The following is a 21915-nucleotide window of genomic DNA, read 5'->3' as shown; positions in this document are numbered from 1 at the left end:
GACTATTTCATACATTTAATATGAAAGGTTTTGCTTTTTTATTTGATTTTGTGCTTTAATTACTTCGCTAATTTTAATGAAAGTTCATTCAGAAACTGTTAATAGAGCTCGATGTGGAATACAATTGTATTCCATATCGAGGATGCCATTTCGAACATTTGCTTTGAATACAACATGTATGGGAAATCAAATGTATGGGAGCGTTTCAGGTAACATTTTTGGATATTTCTCGTTTTACTTTCAAAAAGTTCTTATTGTCATTTTACTCATTAGGTATAGTACTTTCAATATCAGTTTAAAGTTTTTTGATATCTATAATAGTTATGGAATAATCGCCTGTGCACACTTAACGATTACACCCTGTATGCAAACTGCAAAAATCGCCCCCTTGTTCCTCCACACTCAAACAAATCCATTTCTTTTTTAATGGTAGGTTCTAATTTGTCTAAGCTCGTGGACGTGGATATACGTGCAAAAGGACTTTTAGAAGCCGCTTGCGCCCCGAGTGGTTGTGTGTTGCGTCGCTGACCACTGCCACCCAATCCCGTCAATCTCGAACGGGATCTCGTCATATAATGCGTCGGGATTGATCCCGAAAAATTACACGAGATCTCGCGAGATCGGGATCCCGCGGGATCGGGATTGCATTCCCTAGTCCCGCTAATAGTCACGTGACCGCTTGTGACGTCACGTCACAACGCGCCGCGCGGCCGCACCTCCGCGCTTAGTATCAAGTCGGCAGCGCTGTAGTAGGTGTTATAGCTTGCGCAGTATTTTGATGGGTTTTCGTCCGCGAATTTCGTTAATAGTCCAATAATTGTAATTATTCTTCGTTTAATAAAATAACAGTCATGCCAAAGTTTCATCTTTATTTAATAGTTTCTCAAAATATTCTATACGATTGCGTTTTTGCACTGCTGATCTCTGAGGTTTATCTTCATTTTCCTGCTGACATTTGAATTTGTGTGGAACTATACCCGGTCCTTCCCCCGACCAACTTATATTTTAGTATAGTTCTCCATATCATTCTCAACTTAAAACAAGAAAAAATCTTACTAGCCATCTACCTATACTTAGCCCATACGAGCAGAGCAGAAGCACAGTCTAGTATAGATTAAATCTTGTATAGAAAACAAAGGATAACGCAAAACAGCTGCAATGTTCTCAAAATATTATAATATGTAGTACTATGTAAGAACACGGAAAATTCTGACACCAAAGGTTTTGCACCTCTGACCATTTTTTGTTTACGTCCTTTGCAACTATAAAAAACAACTTGTTGTATTTTTACATTTAGGAACAACACATGATTTTCTGGTATTTGGATTGGACATTTTTAAAAGTATTTAATTATAATATTCGACGGCACGGGCGCGCGATCGCTAGCGGACTGAGTGAGCCAGATTGAGCGTGTTGTGGTGTGACGTCACACCATCACCGGGCGTTTACAACTTGTTTTACTTCAATCGGAAACTAATTGACGTATCGAAGTAATTTTTTCACTAGTATTTTTTATTTTTGACAGAGAATATGGAGGGCTAATAATCAAAATTAGTGAACATTCTCCATTATAGGTGCCGAGTAGTCTAAAAATGTACATTGACATTTACATTGACACGTCTTTGGTTATCTGTATTAACATAGGAAGATAAAACAAGAATTCTGTTATTTCGTAGGTAGTAACACTATTGCGTTAATGTCATAATATGTCAAAAATATAACAAGTTCCATAACGTTTTGCTCCAATCAAATTTTATATAATTTTATCAACAGAAATGCTATTGGCTGAAGGTTTAAGCTCACATTGTACAATATTTCACAACAATATTTAAATTCGATCAGTTCTGAAAATTAAAAATATTGTACTTCCCTCTAATTTAATTAAAATACCATTGTTGAAATGCCTTCAACAAGGAAAAAAGTTATAAAAACTGTATACAAAGACGAAGATGATAGTGACGCAGACGCGGGAGATTTTAGTGACTCTGGTTCCGAAGCCATTATTTCAGAACATTCAAGCTCGGACGAAGAAGAAGAAGAGGACTACCATAATGCTTCAGAATCCGCGGATGAATTTAAAAATAATAAGAGAAAAACGAATAATGTTCGTTCATGTTCAAATAAAATGTCCAAAAAACCCAATAAACTTAAGTTTACAAAATCGCTTCTCAATGCTATTGAAAAACAAACTGAAAATAACACGGAGACGGATATGAGTGATATTCCAACATTTACGGTAAAAGATTTAACTGATGCTGATAAACTGCTACCTTCAGTTCTCAATCTCTCTGAAAGTGGTATGCATTTTAATCTTTATATGAAATTATTAAAGTAAACTACAGTAGCATAGTATGTATACCTAACTAACACTAAGCTACTGAAGTTTTCAAGATCTCAAAATCTAAACATTTTTATACTAATAAAACCACTTTATTGATTTATAAGTTAAAACTAAATAAGTAATAGGTTATTTTGAAAAGTAATCAATCACTGATAAGTAGGTAGATTTTAAATGTTTTTACAGTTATAATTAGCAAAAAAAACAATGTGAAGGTATTTTTTTAATTGGATCCAACTATACTAACAGGATTAGAATTATCATTTAAACCCCTTATTTATTTTCAATGATTGTATTGAACCGAAACTTACAATAATTGCAACCCTGTATAACAAAAATTCTGACAATAAAGGGTGCGACAAGAGGAGAAATCTGGTAGCTTTGTGTACATTTGAGTATGTTTCATTTTAATATGTAAATAATTAAAACAAAGTCTATTATTATGACTTTCAGATAGCAGCGATGATGATGAACCCAAAAAACGCATACAAAAGAACATTCCAAAAACAATATTTACCAAAGAAAATGAAGATTCAGATGATGACATAAATTCAAATGTGGAATATAAAGATGTTAGTATAATTTATTTATAACTAGCTGTGCTCCATGGTTTCACCTGCATTGCTCTGCACCTGTTGGTCTTATATATCCATGATGATAATTTCTTGCCTGCCTTGCCTTGCCTTCCTTGATAACTGGGCTATCTAACACCGAAATAATTTTTCAAATCGGACCAGTGGTTCCTGAGATTAGCGCATTTAAACAAACAAACAAACTGTTCAACTTTATAATATTAGTATAGACTAATAAATAAATAATAAATATTTCAGGACAATTTTCACACACGGCACAATCTGATCCCATACTAAGCTTTCGCTTGTGTTATGGAAACCAGATGGCTGATAAACATACATATATATAATTTTTAAATAAATACTTATATAGATAATTAACACCCAGACACAGAGCAAACATCTATGTTCATCACACAAATATTTGCCCCGGGTGGGAATCCACGACCTCTGGCTTGGAAGGCAGGGCCACTACCAACCAAGCCAACTGGTCAGTCAAAAATGACCTGAAGTATTCTTCACACAAGTATGCAGTATGTGCAATGAAGATTGTAAAGCTATAGGATATCATTATTTGCAAGTCTGTGGTAGTAAGTTAAATTTATACTTCAAAATAAGCATATAGCTCGACATCAACATTACATCTATCTGAATATTAGAGTACTCAGTCTGTTTGTAAAGCGGCCACTCACTGGAACTATATTCTATTGTTTATATGCAATCAATTATATTATATGCAATAGATTATAGTTCCTGTGAGTTTTGTCCGTAATGACTTTCTGTAAAATAAAATATCAATGATAATTAACAAATAGCTCATTTCATCAAGATAGTAAAGTTTTTTGACTGAATTTTAAACTTAATCTAATGAAAATTTATAGCTATCAGGTTTTTATGAAATTTTGATATAGTTGAGTTTATGATTGTTTTAGGTGTGGTCAAATAATGAAAAGCAAGAAAGTGAAGATATTGCTAAAAAGACATTTTTAGAACTGGAGAAACATAAAAATAAAATTGAGGAAACTAAGATGTCAATTGAAAATTATACTATGAAACAAGACAAGAATGAATCAAATGTTAAGGATCTTCTGGCTCTCGGAGAGGAAGTTCTGCCAGGAAAAGCAGTAAAATCTAAGAAAAAAACAAAGAAAGTGTTAGATGACAGTGAGTCAGAAATGGAGGATTGGGAAGAAGTAAAAGGTAAAAATTTTGTTCTTAATACTGATGCAAACCTTTTTTTTATATATGTGGTCATGTATTTATTATTTTACTATTAAAAACCTGTCAAAATTTTTCAGAAAGCAAATCTACAATACCACAACAAGGATTACAACTTGTAGTAGATATACCAGATTTAGTATGTAGGAAGTCAAAAAAGGTTGATGTAGAAATGATGATGAAAAGAAAAATAAATAGAGTAAAAAAAGAACAACAAGTTTTTATGCACAAAGTACATGTGTTGTGCTGGCTTGGACATGGAAATTATGTTAGCAAAGTATTAAATGATCAGTCAATGTTGGCAGCTGCCTTATCTTTTGTACCTTCAAAGGAATGCTATCCTGGTGAAAGAGTTGATATGAAATATGTTGAACAAATAACATCATGGTATCATGACAAAGTCACAATAAATCAAGACAAGCATGAAAACAAATTCCGTCCGAAAGCCCCCGCATTGATTAAAATTTTATTAGAACAAATTAAAAAGAGAGTATTCACTACAAAGAAATATATGGTTTTTGTTTTTGTAGCCATGCTCAGATCACTTGGGTTACAGTGTCGAGTTATTTTTAATTTCGTTACATTGCCCATTAGGCCTCCCAATTCTGAATTATGTTCATTATCATTGAAAACTAAAGATGCACCAGAGACAAAAGATAAAGAAAAAGAGCCACAAAATAAAGTGACAAAGTCTAAGAAAACAGGAAAGAAAAATATACCTCAATTGGATGGTACCTATGATAGTAGTGACAGTGATATTGAAATGGAAGATATTATGCAAGTGGATGGTAATGATGATTTGCCATCAAGTAGAACTAGAAGAACAAAAAATGTTGCAAAAAATAATAATAAACATACTATTGAGGATAATGAAGAAAATAAGGATGTCTCGCCTCCTAAAAGATCCAAGAGAACAAATACAAAAAATACAAATAAAGTTGAACCCAACACTATTGACACTCCACACAGCACAGAACCACAAAGGTCTAATACAAGATTAAAAGAGCAAAAACCAGAAGCAAATACTAGTGCCAGTAGCAATCCAGTAAAGCCAAGAAAGTCATTAAGTCTTAATCGCCAAAAACAGGATTGTGACAATATTGAGGAAAGCAATACCACCAAAAAACCAAGTCGAACTACTAGAAATACTAAAAAAGCGCCCGTGTCAACAGAAAATGGTAATTCTGTAGATCCTCCAAAAATTGTTGTTACAAATGAAAAAAACGAAACTGTATCCAGCAAATATTTTGAAAATAGTGACACAACATCAAAAGAAACATTGCAAAAGAGAAAAAGAAATAAAACGTTAGATCCGCCCACCAATAAAAATGAGATTGAGAAAGCCAAAACAAGAACAAAAAGTGCTCCAGGATCTACAATTAAAAGTAAATATTTTGATACAACTGGTTCACCTAAGGAACAGAAAAAGACCACAGTAGGCCGAAATAAAAAATCGGCAGAATTATTAGAAGACTGTCAAAGGATTAGCCATAGAGATATCAAACAAGAAAAACCAAACCCTAAAAATGATGTTACTAAAGATTTGGTCAATATTATCAAAAAAAGGGTCAGAGCAGTAAAGGAAGAATCCAAAATAGGAAAAGTCAAAGGTACTGTTTAGCATAATTTACCATTCATTTAAAAATATGTGATTGAATTATGTATTGAATACCGACATACTTTTCTTTATTAAATTAATATTCGTAAAATTTCTATTGCATTTAGTGCTTTAAAAAATCTATTTTATAGTTTCAGTATTACTAATAATAATTTATGTCAATGTTGTATCAATCAAAATATCTTATCTTTATTTGATGTGAGAACTGTTTCTATTTAAGTATCCTTAAAATCCATTTATATCATTATTTCAGGAAAAATAAAGCAGGAATCAGATGAAGACAGTGATTACTTACCAGTTGAGTCACCAAATAAAAAAGAGTGTGACAGTGATGAAGATTTCAAACCAACTAAAATAAGTCCAAAACCAAGTAGTAGTCGTAAAATTGATCGTCGTATTGTATCAACCGATGACGAATTACCCGCACACCGTATAGATGTCTGGTGTGAAGTATTTGTAGAAGAATTAGAAGAGTGGATCGCTGTTGATGTTGTTCGCGGCAAAGTTCATTGTACCAATGAAATTTACGTAAGTACTAAATATATGTGCCTAATTAAGTATGTCATAACTAAAAACATGCAATTACAATTCACATGTCTCTTCTAAGTTTGCTATTATTTCATGTAGGAGATATAAAATTACTTTAATAAATATTCACATTATTCACTCCCTTCATGATTTGTGACATCTGTTAAACTGCATTTGCTTAGCGTGCAGGTTTATGGCATATCATCCTTCAGGAGAGTATGGTGTACCTGCAAGAGGAAAACAGAACAAGAGTAATGACTTATTTTAAATTACAGAGCAAAGCCACACACCCAGTGAACTATGTTGTTGGTTGGGACAATAATAATTATCTCAAAGATTTAACGCGAAGATATGTACCGCACTGGAACACGGTGACGCGGAAACAGCGCGTCGAAGCAGATTGGTGGAATACTGCTGTTAAACCATGGCTGGGGCCGAAATCTGCTCGGGATAGGGAAGAAGACGAGAGACTAGATAGAATGCAGCTAGAAGCACCGTTGCCGAAGAGTATAGCAGAGTATGTATTGTTGAAGTGAAACTTCTTTATCGGGGTTGGAAAAAAATCCAATGTAACATTTTTGCGTTACGCCGTACGCGTGACATTTTTGCGTTACGCCGTACGCGTGACATTTTTGCGTTACGCCATACTCGTGACATTTTTAAGGTCATAAAGAAGTTTCACTTGTTACGTGTGTACTAGTCCGGGATACATCGCCCATTTTTGCAAGTGATTACTATCAAGCTAATTTTTCGTGAGTAGCTTTATTTTGATGAGATGCCCAATAATTTCATGTACGAAACTCTCGATTGTGGTAGCTTACAGAGGTAACAAGGATAAAAATTTTTGATTTGACGGTTCTCAAATATTTATTACGCAATTTGTAGGACAATATGTTTGTTGAATTATATAAGTATTAAATAAGTGAAAATAAAAAAATCAGCTGGTTAGTAATCATTTATGATGACTTCGTTATCGATACACATTGGAAAGGAGGACTCTTTGATCAAACCATAGATTTTGTAGGACAAATATTTTTTCGAATAATTTAGATAATTATCTTGAGATTGAACAAAAAAAAAACATTCAGTTAGTAATTAATATTTGAGAACCATCAAATCAAAATATCTTATCCTTGTTTCCTCTGGTAGCTACCACAATCGAGAGTTTCGTACATGAAATTATTGGGCATCTCATCAAAATAAAGCTACTCACGAAAAATTAGCTTGATAGTAATCACTTGCAAAAATGGGCGATGTATCCCGGACTATACTCTAGTACATGCATACATTTTTTTTGAAGTGAAACTTAAGGCATGTTGAGAGTAATGGTCGCGTTATGGCAATACCATCACACCATGAAGGCGGCGATTTTGATATCTATCAATCTTGCCAAAGAAGTTTCACTTCTGACACGTGTGCTCGGCACACACTTTTTTTTTAAGTAGGTGTATAATAATAACAAATAGCATAAAGTTTACATTCTAGAAGATGGCAAATATTTGTCATTAGAGTTTTTCAGGGAATTCCATACTTCCTTCTCTCTTCTTTTTTTTCCATACTGTCTCTCTGAAGCTTAACAACATAATATGACTTTGTTATTTTTGTTCTGTTAATCTTCTTATTAATCATGAGTTTATCTCTGTTTAATTTACTTATTTACGTATAAAAAATATTACAGGTACAAAAACCATCCACTATACGCGCTCAAGCGACATCTACTTAAGTTTGAAGCGATCTACCCGCCCGATGCGGCCGTATTAGGTTTCGTACGTAGCGAGCCGGTGTATGCGCGCGAGTGTGTGTATGTGTGCCGGTCGAGGGACACGTGGGTGAAGGAGGCGAAAGTTGTACGCTTGGGAGAGAAGCCGTACAAAGTTGTTAAGGCTAGGCCTAAGTGGGATAAGGTAATGAGTAAATAATATTTATTAAAAAAAGGGATGTATCAGCTGATAGATAGATAGTGAAGCATATTGAGCTGACTTTTATATTATGTACTTACAGAATTTAGAAGATTGGTTCCTACATAATTATTGTATTATCTTATCATAAAATTAATATAATAATTTATAACTACTTTGAGCCCATTGAGCCCCGAACGGCCCGATCGGTCCACGACACAATAGATTTTCTATTGTGTCTGTGATTCCAGGGCCTGAGTTATTACGTAAACTTATAAATTGTTGTAATATATACAAATTGTTATAATCTTGTTACTTAAATAATCTTTATTTTTAAGGGGCTATCATGGGCAAATATGTGTTTAATGTATCATACTTTTCCAGCTTTCCAATAAAATGATAACTGATAAACCACTTGAGATATTTGGACCTTGGCAAGTGCAGGACTATGAACCACCTACGGCTGAAAATGGAATAGTACCAAGAAATCCATATGGAAATGTGGAGCTTTTCAAAACGTGCATGTTACCTAAAGGGACAGTTCACATTAAATGTAAGCATGAATTAATATTATTTCATTCACACCTACATACACCTCTTAATAAATATTTACACAGCAGGAAGTCCGAAAGATGTCCAATCTAATTAATTTCCAATAGGTCTTCAGCACAGTTTTATTATTTTATCTATATTTTACGATTAACACATCTTTTGTTAGTTTTGCAGGCAAGTTAAGTTTCTTATCACAACTTACAAGTTCAAATATATATATTTTAATTATTAATTAATAATGACAGAATGTTTCTTGCTTAATTTTATCCTTAGTTATATTTATATTAATTATTTTTGTTCGAATTTTAGTGCCTGGGCTGAATAAAGTGGCGAAAAAATTGAACATTGACTGTGCTCCCGCCATGACTGGCTTCGATTTTAATGGCGGATATTCACATCCAGTGTATGATGGTTTTGTTGTGTGCAAAGAGTTTGAAGAGATTATAACTGAAGCCTGGATAAAGGTATGATCACTAAACTTTAATATTTTTTATTTGGTTTGGTTATGGTAAATTCCAGCTCTTCACCAAAATTTGGCTATCTACCACTATTTTTACTCTTTTTTTGCGCTATCCTTATTCTTCTCACATTTCCTTTCCTACCAGGTTGCCTGGCAGAGATTGCTGTGTAGCAATAAGGCCGCCTATTGTGCAAAATTTTTGTATCTCATTAATTTGTACCACATTTCCTACATTGTTTTGTACAATGAAGTGTTATAAATAAAAATAAATAAACAAATAAATGACCGTGCTATATGGCTAATTGATTTAATTCAATAATAATAAAAGATCTATAAATCTATCTGTTTGTAATCCTAGGACCAGGAAGAGACAGAAAGAAGAGAACAGGAAAGAATGGAGGCGAGGGTGTACGGCAATTGGAGACGCCTTATAAAAGGATTGTTCATACGGGAAAGACTTAAGGCTAAGTATGGATTTGAAGATCCCAGCACATCACAAGTTAAAAAGAAATCTAAAGGACCGCGTTTCGTGATCAAGAAAGGGATTTAAGTAAAAGTACAAAAGTTTTCACGATATTTTTTTTAATATGGATTTACATGTTTTATTCTTAACATCACATACTTTCTAGATCTTTTCGCTTTAAAACTTTATTTTAGTACTAGTGATAAATGTGATAAAATCACATTTTTTAAATGTCCAAGATTTGTTATTGTTTTTTTTAACCTAAATTCTTCTGGTGATATTTTGATAATTATGTCCAAAATATTTTATCCTTGAAGCAATTTATATCTGTGATTCCTCATAAAATAGACCTGTTTTGTAATGCTGTGCATAATTTTAAGTATTTAGATTTAAAATAAGTCGATCGTAGTTAGATATATGGCCATATTTTAAGCTTAGATTATAATGAGGTTTGCATACTATCGTTTATTTAGTTTAACACAATCATAATAATAATATAGTCTATAAAAAACTATAACTGCATGCATTTTATTTCATGTTGCTGAGGAAGTCGAAAAATGTGTAGAATCGTATTCGTATGTTATTTTTTATCATCAACTGAAATAATGCTTTTAAGAGAAAAAATAGCTATATTCGGAGCTGCGCTCTCACGCGACGTTGCGCGTTATCGCAACCGCATCGCATTACAGCAGCAATTGCGCGCGACGTTGCCACTCCTATATAAACAAACACTGAATACGCGCGTGAATGCAAATTAATAATGCAAGATAATAATCATGGAATTGGTTTTGAAATAGACTGTACTGTATAATTTTTAGTGTTTTTAAAATTATAAAGTGGCTTTAAATTTTTTGTTATAAATTATCGCGCTAACGCTATTATTGTATTTTCGTTGTTATGTGAACAGCCATACCATGTGAATATGAAGTATGGCAAATATAATAATGGTCACATTTTATCAAATACTCTCCAAAAATCCAAATGCAATACTGGTACAAAAAGTTTGGCGAAAAAAAAATTTGCAGATTTTCGGCGGTATGGCGACCATTTGGAATCGTCCGAAAAGTATGGCATGGCGATTTTCGTAAATGGCTGCACGACGATGGTTACCTGTGCAAAAGTTAACCTGGTACAAATGGTTGAATTGTTTTTTTTAAATCAACACATTCGCGTCGGTATGGCGGGCTGTAAGTCACACCGGAAAAGTATGGCATGACACTACCGCCTACTTCTTTTTTATGGGCTATCGGTAAATTCTAAAATTTTTGTGTTACAAATCGTTTGACTTCGCTATTTTTCCGACGAGTTCGACTAACGCCCACGCGACTAAGCCGCCGGTACCAGCGTTCACACCATCGTTTTTTTTCTTTTTGTCATTGCGTACTAAGACCCCTGTAGAACCGCCATCCTGTAACAAATGACTCGAAATTTTGTGTCAGTATCTCCCGGTCTATAAGTATAATATTTATAGACACATAAATGGCTCATTGTAATTACGGGTAAATATCAAGAATATTGAAACTGAATAAACGGTAGTACCTATGACCCCCAACAGTATTCTATATCGTAATATTAAACCGCCTAAATATTTGTTTTTGAAACTATTGGTTATTTCAAAAATATAAAACCAGTACAATCTTTCGTGTGATAAGTCGAAGAAGTGGAGATTTATTTTTACTATAATATTGAATCTTTTTTTTATTGTATTTTATTTTAACTTTAATTTTAAATGTCTATGTTGGATTATTGAAATAATTGAATTGTTGTGAAAAAAAATTGTAAATGATTTATCTTAATGTATTTTCAAACAACGTTATATTGAATAAAAATAAATGTTTGCATGGTACTTGAAGAATTTATTGTCACTGGTAATACATACATTTTATCAGTGGCGTGAAAAATAAATAATAATCCAAGATGTATAAAACAAGGAACACACATTCAGTTCCAAAAGGTGTCAAATAAATAAAAGACTTGTTTTTTAAGCGAGTTTATTTAATAAAAAATGATACAATTATGTTTTATAGCCGCTTAATAATTGCAATAAGCTGTCTTAACTTTATTTTACATTATTGTAATGTGCAAAAGCGTCAAGCAGTTGTTATTAGATATAGCACAGCTTATTGCTGTATAACAATAAAGTAATGAAAGACGATAGTATGTACAAATCTTTGGTATAATATACTAATGATGATGTGTCACTTCAGATCTTCACAGTGAGATCTGGTCGGTCGAAACGATTGCACAGTGCAATCTTATCCGCGTATACAGGATAGTTCACCTCATATCAAAAGCGATAATAAGGTACAATCACAATGCCATCAACTAATTTATTTTTTTATTTTTTATATATTTTTTTAATAATAGTATATTATTATTTATAATAACCTTAGTTACTTATTAAATACTTAAATACCTATGCATTTTATATAGTCTAAAATATTTTATGACGAATTTATAAACTAAGGGCCCAGACACATTCATCCCAGTTTGTACATTAGGAAAGGAATGTAACCTTTAATTTATATTTTCTTTCCATAAAATATTTGGTCTTACATAATAAAATACATAATTATATCTATTTATTAAAATAGTCTCATATTGTTTTATCAACCATTATTAAAACCAGTTTAATACATGGTATGATGAAAAGGTAGCCACATGACCCAGATTATATTCCTTTCATGCTACCTATACCGTTCACACTTAAATCCTATAAAGTCCAGCTTCATAGTTTATTTAGGCCATGGTTAATGTGCCTGCGCCCAGACCGAAACCTACACCCTTAGGTCCGAAGTTCCGACCGTAGCATCCGCGGCAGTAAATTTCACCATTGGGCCCATCATTCAAATTCGTCGAATCCTAAAAAGAAAAAAAAGATGGTTATATTAATGAATAATATTTTAATCTTCATTCTAAAATGAATGAGGTGTTTAATACTTTTCGATTCAATGTTTTATTTTTTGAACCTAAATAATACGATTATTGTAGATTTTAGCAATAATGTATCTGTATTTGTCATCTGTCACTGTCACAAATGTTGGTCGTGGTCATGGTCGTGGTTTTTAACTTGATGTTTGATTCATGAATGTAAATTATTGATATTGTTCAATATTGTTATCGTGTGATTATTTTTACTAAACTTTTTAGTTCTAAATTATAAAAATGATACCGAGTGCTTTTAAATACTTTATATTCACAGCCACTGTGTTAAGTGTCGTTCAAAGTGGAATTGCAGAGTTTTCTACTGAAGATTGTGCATCACTTGGTTTTATTAAATCAAATCTTTTATGTTCATCTTGTGATCAGTTAAAAGATTTTAGCTTAGAGCAATTAGTAGAACACTGCAAGCAATGTTGTCACAATGATGAATCTGCACCTAAAGAAAAGAAATACGCACGAGCTATTCTCGAGGTGTGTACATGTAAATTCCCGGCTTATCCACAAATTCAAGCATTCGTAAAAAGTGACAGACCAGCGAAGTTCCCTAACCTTCAAATAAAATATGTACGAGGGCTAGATCCAATTATTAAACTGCTTGATAAAGATGGTATTGTTAAGGACACAGTAGCAATTGAAAAGTGGAACACTGACTCAGTTGAAGAATTCTTAAATACTCATTTAGTCAAAGAAGAAGATGAGGATAAGGGTTACTTAAAAACAAATTTAATTTAATATCAATATACAACTTTATATAACTTGAATTGTCTTATTATTCCCTGCCAGCTATTTAGGTATTAGGTACTTAAATGTATTAAAATTTAGTCTATGATAAGATTAAAAAATATATTTTTAATATTTTATGGTTCAAAGTTGTTGTCCTAATCAAAGTCCTAATACTTTTTTCTAAAATGTTGTAAATAGTTCTTTTATTCTGAGAACACTTACAAGAGATCTGTGGCAGTCTGCACATGAGAAGCACCGTTTGTGCCATGTGCCATTCTTGGAGTTCATTTGTTCAGCAGCATACACTGGGAATCCACAGCGAGCGCAGCCTGTCTGTCCTTTAACTGCTTTAGCTCCAGTGAATGGGAGTTGCTCAGTGCTATAAAATGAATATTACATTTAGTACCTACCCATAGTTAATAATATTAAAAACTTGTGTTATCTTCTAACAAACATATCCAAACTAAATTCATAAATACATACATAAAACAACATTCAATATTCTTATACAAATCTTTAAAATTTTCAAAGTAGTTACTTACTATGTAGTGGTGGGTTCAGAGTCAGTTGATACAAGAGTAGGGGCATGGCCGTAGCCAAATCCTTTAGGTCCAAAGAGTTTAGCGTAGCAAGACCGACAGTGGATTTCTTTGTCAGGACCGTCACAAGCTAGCATGGAATCCAATGGACGGTGGCACTCAGCACAGTTGAAGCATTTCTTGTGCCACATCTGTAAAAATAAAAAGTGTTGAATCTTTTCATTCAAAAGCATTTTTTAATATTATGTAATGTAAAGAAATGATAATCCTTTAAAGTTGAAATTAAATTTATAAGGATAAAGTTCAATGACACTTGAATAAGACTAAAGTTTCGTAAGCTTAAAATATCTCAATGATGTATTATAATTGTAAATCCACTTTATCATACTACATATGTATTAATACTTACAGTGCCCTTGGCCAATTGTTGTTCAGCGGCAAATACCATTCCACCGCAACGTGGGCATCCTTGTCCCTTGGGGGCTTTGATTGATGTTGTGTCAGGATTGTAGAACGGGCGGTTGGACGAAATCTCTTCCTCACTATAAAATTGTTTAATTTTAGTAAATATTTCATAGGTAGGTACACTTTAAGAGCATAAAAGTTAAGTTATAGTTGTGCTTAAAACTTTCAAGACTTACGATAGTCCGTCAGTTTGAAGGAAGCCAGATCCGCAAGCAAATCCATATCCGTGAGGTCCCCAACGCTTTCCGTAGCAGGTCTTGCAGTAAACGTCTGAGTCTGGTCCATCGCAAGCGATAATCGAGTCTAGTGTCTTCATACAATCGTGACACTTGAAACATTTGCGATGCCATTCACGTCCCTTGGCCAGAACTTGTTCTGCTGCGTAGACCACGCCACCACATCGCGGGCAACCCTTGCCTGGTGGTGCCTGGATAGCGGCAGTATCAATCACCGTTGTCTTGGGTGCGTGATCGCTATAAATAAAACAAACTTGTTAGTATTTTTTATTTCTTTATTTTAGGCAACAAAAACAAAATTTTAATTTTGAAGTAATTATTAACTTTATCTACTTAAATAAAACTAAGTAAGTATGTATGGCCCCGTATGCATAATTCATATTGTCTAATCACTATGTAATGTTTAATATATGTAATTACAATTAAATCGCTAGTTCCAATCCTAAAAATAATTTTGTACGATTACTGAATGACCGCTCTGCGTATATTACGTAAATAAGTATGCAATGGAAACAAAGGTCGTGTGTGACCTAATAATAAAGAAAATAAATCGGTGGAATCTGCATCGGATTAAATATGTTGTAAGCGCGTGGCAAGTCGTCCATATTAAAATTAGTCGGTTCGAGAACGGACAGGGTGTTCTATTTTAATATTGGCACGTTGCCATCTCTTGTTTGTATTATAAGCTGTTTTTATGAAAGTGACTATGCGATGGAAATATCCTAAACCTGTCTGTAACCTGAGAATTCTTAGGTACCTACAGTCTTGTTGCCATTCAAACAATCTATAAATAAACTCCTTATTTTACAATATTTTTCAGGAAAAATACAGTATGTATTTGAGCAATCTTAAGCAACTGTGAATTTAAAACCCCAGTTTACCTTTTCATAATCTAATTGTCAAATAAACTCAATTGTAAAGAAAGTTGATTAACCTTATGAGTCATTTTATTATTATCTATTCTAAAAAAAATCCTTACCCATTAGCGTAAGGGTCGCTCTGAAGAACACCGGCACCTTTACCATAGCCGTATCCCTTAGGACCGAACTTCTTTCCGTAGCACACTGCAAAGAAAAATATTCTTATATATTTATCTTGAAAAACTTTATCTTTATCATTACAAACATTGACAATCATGTAACCTTGTAACATTGATTCTGTTATGAAATTGAACTTAAAATAAAACATATTCATGAAATATTATCGACGCTCAGAAAGACGTTATTTTTAAATAATTAGGGTAGTTAGTAGATAAGTCAATGAAGGAACAAACCTTTGCAGTAAATGTCTTTATCAGGACCCTCGCAACAGTTCGTGGAGTCCAGCCGCTTCAAGCAATCGGCACACTTGAAACACTCCCTGTGCCACGCCTGGACAAACAGTGAAGACAAAAGGAGTAAACAGGGGCATCATCACAAGGAACATGCGGGCAAGTTACATATAAAAAATACGCTTGCGGTTATTATTACATCGCTTGGGTAAACCATATCCAGGTGTCAAAATCATGAAATACCTCGACAATATATCTCTTTATCTGGCCCGTCACAATGGATCATTGAATCAAGTTGTTTGTGGCAAGTTACGCATTTGAAGCATTTTTTGTGATAAGCCTACGACGAAATGTTCTATTTTAGATGAACTCACAACTCAATTATTAGGTATGGTTCAAATATTGTGACTCGTTTATAAAAAGAAGAATTAATTTTAAACAACTTAGGTATGTAGGGTAAAAGTGGGATAGATGCCGCACTAGGATAGATGCCCCATTTTCAAAAAACCTCACTTCCCAGAGTCCTGACTACGAATTAATGATTTAAATAGGAGCTCCTATCACCCCGCACCTCGTGTACGCATGAGCTGTTGTTTGGTGAAGACGTGTTTCGCTAGTGCGTGTTATAATATCGGCGGCGAACTTCACGAACACGTTAAAATTTAAAAAGGTTGATATTTGCCTTTGCATAACTTTATAAGTATTAATAAATTTCACTATATTTCTTATTATGTCTATACACTGGTTCATTAAGTACAAATCTAAGTGAAAATAGTGGCTCTTTTGTTTTTATTTAATAAAAAAACTACTGGGGCAGCTATCCTTATCAAAAAGGATAGTTGCCCCTTTTTTTTCGAGGGATAGATGCCCTTAGGGGCCTCTATCCCTCAATACATATGTACATGTTAGTATCGATAATCACAGGTACTGTTTATATTTTTACCTGATTGCGTCAAAGGTTTTCTCTATGTTAACCGATTTTACTCGTTTAATTTGCTTTTTTTTTGTTATGTTTACTTACTTATTAATGATCTGCCCTTATACTGATTGTAGGAGAACTACGCCACGAAAATACAAAAGAAAAGAAGGAGTGCGAGCGCAAGTATATTCTTGGACAACAGAACAACTATGTGAACTTGACATTTGCTGGTTTATCATATTAATTTTATTAGATTTCGCGTTTATAGAGTATGTCAGGCATCTATCCCACTCTGCAGGCATCTATCCTCCTTAGTATTTTCATGGTGGGGCAACTATCCAACTAGGTAGGCATCTATCCTCAAAAAAGGTGTTCTACAAAAATATTTATTACACATTATCTATAAATGATAGGATTAAAAATATATATAGTAATTCAAAACAGATAATTAACCTAGCTATATTCATACAAAGTGTTCGTATAAGATTCATGTTTTTTAAATTATGAGGCTATTTCAAAAAGTGGGGCATCTATCCCACTTTTACCCTAGTTGAAATGAGTAGACGCAACATCACATTAGCAAGTAGAAATAATTAAATAATATTTAAAATTAATAAGTAAATATTATATCTTACCTTTCCGCGAGCCAACATCTGTTCTGCAGCATATACACAGCCGCCACATCTTGGGCATCCTTCACCAGGTGGAGCTTTGGCAATAACGCGTGATTCTAAGCACGCTCCATTGGTTCTTACGCCCCCTCTGTATATATTGTTTTAGAGTTATTATGTGTTCACAATTGGCAAAAGTGGAGATTGAGCAATTATGACGGAAGAGATGTTAAAAGGCTAACGGGCTCCAGAGCTCTCCAGTAGCCCCTACATATAAATTCATTTTTTAAATTCATCAAACGAATGACGGCGAAGCAGATGAATTCGGCGGCGCACCTCCGCCGTAATGGGAGAAGGTAAGGGCTCCCGGCCACCCGCTCCGCATCGGCCCATTTAATTCGGCCACTCCGTACAACAACAGCTATGCTTAACGATTTAGAGGGCGCTTTCCTTATCCCATCACATACATTGATCAGTTTAAGAACATAGTAAGCGTTAGCAATTATTAATAAGTGTCAATTTGTAGCAAAAGGTTAATAAGAAGAGATAGTGTGACTTTCTAACATGCTCTATTGGTGCGTAACGAGCGTTTCGATGTCGTGCTGAGGCGTTACATATTGGTATTCTCACCGTTGCTCCACTGTGTCGGGGTCACCCCGATTGTAAGGGAGGGAAGGTTTCGAATAGGAATGCGCTCGTGCTGGCGGGAGCCCTCCAAGGGTCGGTTAGGACCGACGCCAGGCACGGCCGTACTCCCACTCATTTCAAAATTTCAAGCAATACACAGAGTTGGTAGTCGACTCTTTTATTTTTTTTCTCTTATAAATTAAAATATACCGATTAACAAAATAAATTAAGCGAAGGCGAATAAATAATCCTAACTAATTTATATTAAGAATGACGGTGACAAGGTGCCGCTGGTGGGCCGAGATGTGTGTCGGCGATCCGCTAGCACTGCTGGACGACTGCTCACGATCAATTCCTGTTGCGACATAAACGGAGACTGATCATGCACGTGTAAGGCAGCGCAAAATTTACAGCCGAGCGCGCGCTTTCTACTTTTATGAGTTTATGTACACGCTGTTAATGTTGTTACGTACGGGCCTATAGGCCGGTCGTCTAGCGACCATAGATAAGGAAAGACCCTCAGTGGCGCGGGCGGCGGGAGTGTGAATAAAATTATTACTCACGCGTTCTCGCCCTTCAGGTGGTCTCCGCTGTCCATGGACAGGCAGCCAGCGCCACCACCGAAGCCGTATCCTTTTGGTCCGAATTTGCGCGCATGGCAAACTTTGCAGAAAAGTTCACCTTCGTGTTCTGTACAGTTTGTGGAGTCCAACAACTTCTGGCAGAGACCTAATTGTAAACAATAGACACCTTGTTATTATCTATTATAGAATAAATAGCATGGGTCATGGTCAATCACTCATGTGGGAATTTCGAAAAAAAAAAATGAAAATGTTAGGTAGTATTGGGATTTGAAACTTTATCTTGCTGCTGGTGACGTCAGTAAAACAATTAACACAATTACTATACAGCCTAGTGCGATGCAATAGGTATAATATCTTCTAATACAATGAATGAATTAATGAAAATAATTATAATCAATATATTATATCATTTTTATTTTGCGGTGTTAGAAGTTAAAGTCCTCCGTAATTCATTAAATTCTGTGCATATCGGGTCTAAGGTCTAAGAATCGAACAACATCTAGGTGTTTTTCATACCCCTGAGTAATAAGAGAAAGGCAGAACAACGTTTGCCGGGACAGCAAGAATGATAGGTATAATATATAATTGCTAATATAAAATATTGTAGTTATTAACGTTAATGAAAAGAAATGTTGGTACTTTCTTAGAATGTTGGATAATTAGGGACCTAATAGAGTGACTCTAGTTGACTCTAGATAGAGTGCCAATAAGCTTTACTATTATTGCGGTTAAAGTATTACGGAACGGAAATCTGAGATCGTGAGTTGAGATGAAATATATTACTATTTCATAAAATTACATTGTAGCTGCTATGGACATTTTTTTTTTCAAATTGTTTGCAATTTTAATATCAACATCTCTAACTAAAACTACGTTTTAGCGAAATTTTATGTAACCATTCGATGCATATTTCGCAACACAGGATATTAGGTATAAAGACTATCCTTCTTTTATTTACAGAAATGACATGTAGGTTTCGTATCTAAGATAAGATTTTTTTCTCATTGTCTTTTTAAAATGATTAATTTAGGTAATTTAGGTAATATCTGTTTCAAATGTCTCTTTCAACTTTCTGTGATCATTAAAATCTTGGGATCTTGGGACTCAATAAATGTCTAAAATCCTGTGTGCTTTATGTGTGCTATGTACCATATTATATTATACTTTCATTCTATTTCTTCATATAGGTACTTACTACATTTATTTTGATACTTTGTGTGCTTAATAGTTTTCGTAATTCAACCATCGTAAACTTCGATCTGATTTTTATTTTTTGTCCATTTTTCTTTTGAATTAAAGAAAATTAAAGTAATGAAAGTAGTCATACCGCATTTGAAGCACATTTTGTGCCACTTGAGGCCACCGGCGACGCGCTCTTCCGCCGCGTATACGGACTTGCCGCATTTCGGACACTTGGGGTTATCTGCTGGTTTGAAAGGCATTGTGCTCGCTTAACTTATCCTGGAAAACAAAGTACATTATTAGCGATTTGCCTTGTGCTTTTGATTTTATAGCCTTGCGTTTAAGGATGGCGAGCTTTTAGTTTTCAGTTAAGATTGAAGTAGTACAGGCGATATTGATCGAATTGTTTACGTTGGTTTAAATGCAATACTTTATATTTTTATTTCGAATGCTATGTGTGTCAAAGTATTTCAGTGGCAATAGGAATGATCGTAGGCATCATTGAACAGATGACAAAATCCATTCCGAATAATGCAATGTTCGTTTGCTTATCTCCAAGTCGCCTGCACCACATCCATCGTATCCAAACTGACACTATTGCTCAACAAGCACATGTACCGAACGATATGCTAGCTCCACGGGCCCCCTTAGAATGCTACTAATATTTTACGTAAAGAACACGTGAAACGTAAGGCGGGCGGCGCGTGGGCTGCGGTTACAACGCTCCTAATTTGGGCCGTCCAGGTAAAGTTACGCCACTGGAGCGGCAATGCATCGTTATTAATAGACCGCATTAGGAAGAAGCAAAGTCACTCGCGATAATGCTATGTTATGATTAGGTTTTGATATCACTTTCACGAATCACGGACCTGTTCGTCGTGTCGCTACGAGAGTCGAGCTCCCGAACGCGTGTACAGTGCAGGGCGTTGTTGCCTAGACTGTTGTGCGCGGAGGTCGAATGATGCGCGAGGGCAGAGCTCCACCGTAGTCTATGCGCGGGTTGCACACGGCCCCAGTGGTGGGGAAGCGCACCGCCCTCACAAACAGTCATCACCACCCTCACACCCACCCTAACACTAAGCATCCAGAGGATACTTCATACTATCTCAAACGAATATTCAAGAAGTCATCTTTCATATAATTCTCTTTTATGGAAGTAAATAGACAAGTAAGTAGTTAGTTACTTCCTTTTCAGATGAAAATTATCTTAGTCAATCGATATCGCGAAATATGTTCGAAAGAGAATAAGTAAGTCGTATAAGTTGTAAGATGAAAATTTATTGGGATCCGTAAAAATAACGCAAGATCAACAATCTTCAACAACAATTGAGTATTCATAATACGTTTAGTTAGTCATTATATTGAATTGATTCAATTAACTATAAGATGTCTAGCCAAACATACAAATAAACATAAACAAGATCCATCATCCAAGTTCCAAGGATGGCACCGCTAGTGCATGCAGTACGGTATGGTAGTGTGGTGTGATGGTATAATGTAATCATGGAGAGATTATTATACTATACTTGACCAAATACAGTTTTGAGATTTAATACAACCCTTTTATGAACATTGTACATAAATATTGTAAAATATTGAGTTTGTGCTTAAATGGAGGAAGATTTTAATCTCTAATCTAATATTTACAGTAAAATGGCCATTCTATTATAAACAGATTTTTATAGACTTCATCGTCATTACTCACTTAATAATGAAGATATGTAAGAAAGAGTTTTAGTAATCCCACGTTTTATACTTCTGATTCAATCACTTGCATAATTTACTTCAATATAGGTCAGTGAAATAAAGCAAACTGTGGTAGTCGAGTTAGCAAGAATATGCGCTTCACATTGCTGAAAATCTAAGTCAGCCCAGTGCCCACTTATATTTATCACGTAATTTGTTACATATTTATTGAAACCGATATTTATTGACTGAAATTTTTAACACAATGATTTGATTGTATTTATATTATTTATATGTTGATTAAATCTTTATAAAGCTTTGTAATATAAGTTATAATTAACGATCCGCCCAGACTTCGTGATTCAGCATCTGTATTTTTCAAAACTTTAAAATAAATTTCATATTTTGATTAGCTACCTAACCTACCTAAGGAAACAAAAGGTAGATGATATGTTATGTTAACGCTTGTCTTAATTATAATTA

At 34.3% G+C, this 21915-nt stretch overlaps 3 protein-coding genes across 5 annotated transcripts; 2 read left to right on the top strand and 1 right to left on the bottom strand.

Moving 5' to 3' along the window:
* The first annotated feature begins 1716 nt into the window (after positions 1-1716).
* On the top strand, positions 1717-10138 carry Xpc (DNA repair protein complementing XP-C cells homolog). The gene is made up of 10 exons (XM_090110402.1): positions 1717-2297; positions 2792-2910; positions 3843-4110; positions 4209-5738; positions 6000-6274; positions 6550-6791; positions 7953-8178; positions 8557-8725; positions 9034-9188; positions 9543-10138. Exons 1-10 carry the CDS (start codon positions 1901-1903, stop codon positions 9732-9734), a joined length of 3573 nt encoding a protein of 1190 aa, XP_089966528.1. The 5' UTR covers positions 1717-1900; the 3' UTR covers positions 9735-10138.
* Positions 10139-11621: 1483 nt separating this feature from the next.
* Positions 11622-20731, bottom strand: LOC149902343 (muscle LIM protein 1-like). Of its 3 annotated transcripts, none has more exons than XM_090110397.1 (11): positions 20616-20731; positions 19892-20025; positions 18544-18709; positions 17378-17504; positions 15827-15923; positions 15533-15617; positions 14494-14790; positions 14262-14394; positions 13856-14043; positions 13536-13692; positions 11622-12509 (listed from the first exon to the last, which is right to left on the bottom strand). In XM_090110397.1, the coding sequence occupies exons 2-11, from the start codon at positions 20004-20006 to the stop codon at positions 12387-12389; spliced, it is 1488 nt and encodes a 495-aa protein (XP_089966523.1). In that variant the 5' UTR covers positions 20007-20025; positions 20616-20731; the 3' UTR covers positions 11622-12386. The 3 variants fall into 3 exon arrangements, with proteins under 3 accessions (XP_089966523.1, XP_089966524.1, XP_089966526.1); XM_090110398.1 differs by lacking the exon at positions 20616-20731 and adding an exon at positions 20365-20480; XM_090110400.1 differs by lacking the exons at positions 11622-12509; positions 13536-13692; positions 13856-14043; ... (3 more) ...; positions 15827-15923; positions 17378-17504 and having other exon boundaries at positions 18540-18709.
* LOC149902344 (selenoprotein F) lies at positions 12708-13351 on the top strand. Its single transcript, XM_090110401.1, has one exon. The coding sequence runs from the start codon at positions 12813-12815 to the stop codon at positions 13320-13322; it is 510 nt and encodes a 169-aa protein (XP_089966527.1). The 5' UTR covers positions 12708-12812; the 3' UTR covers positions 13323-13351.
* Positions 20732-21915: the final 1184 nt, after the last annotated feature.

The sequence above is a fragment of the Colias eurytheme genome, chromosome 15 (genome assembly GCF_061535395.1).
Source record: "Colias eurytheme isolate Ceu_HAF_F1 chromosome 15, ilColEury1 Martin Lab GWU primary, whole genome shotgun sequence".
Lineage (NCBI taxonomy): Eukaryota > Metazoa > Arthropoda > Insecta > Lepidoptera > Pieridae > Colias > Colias eurytheme.
Note: the sequence above shows the minus strand (reverse complement) of the source record. Positions and strands in the feature narration are given on the sequence as shown.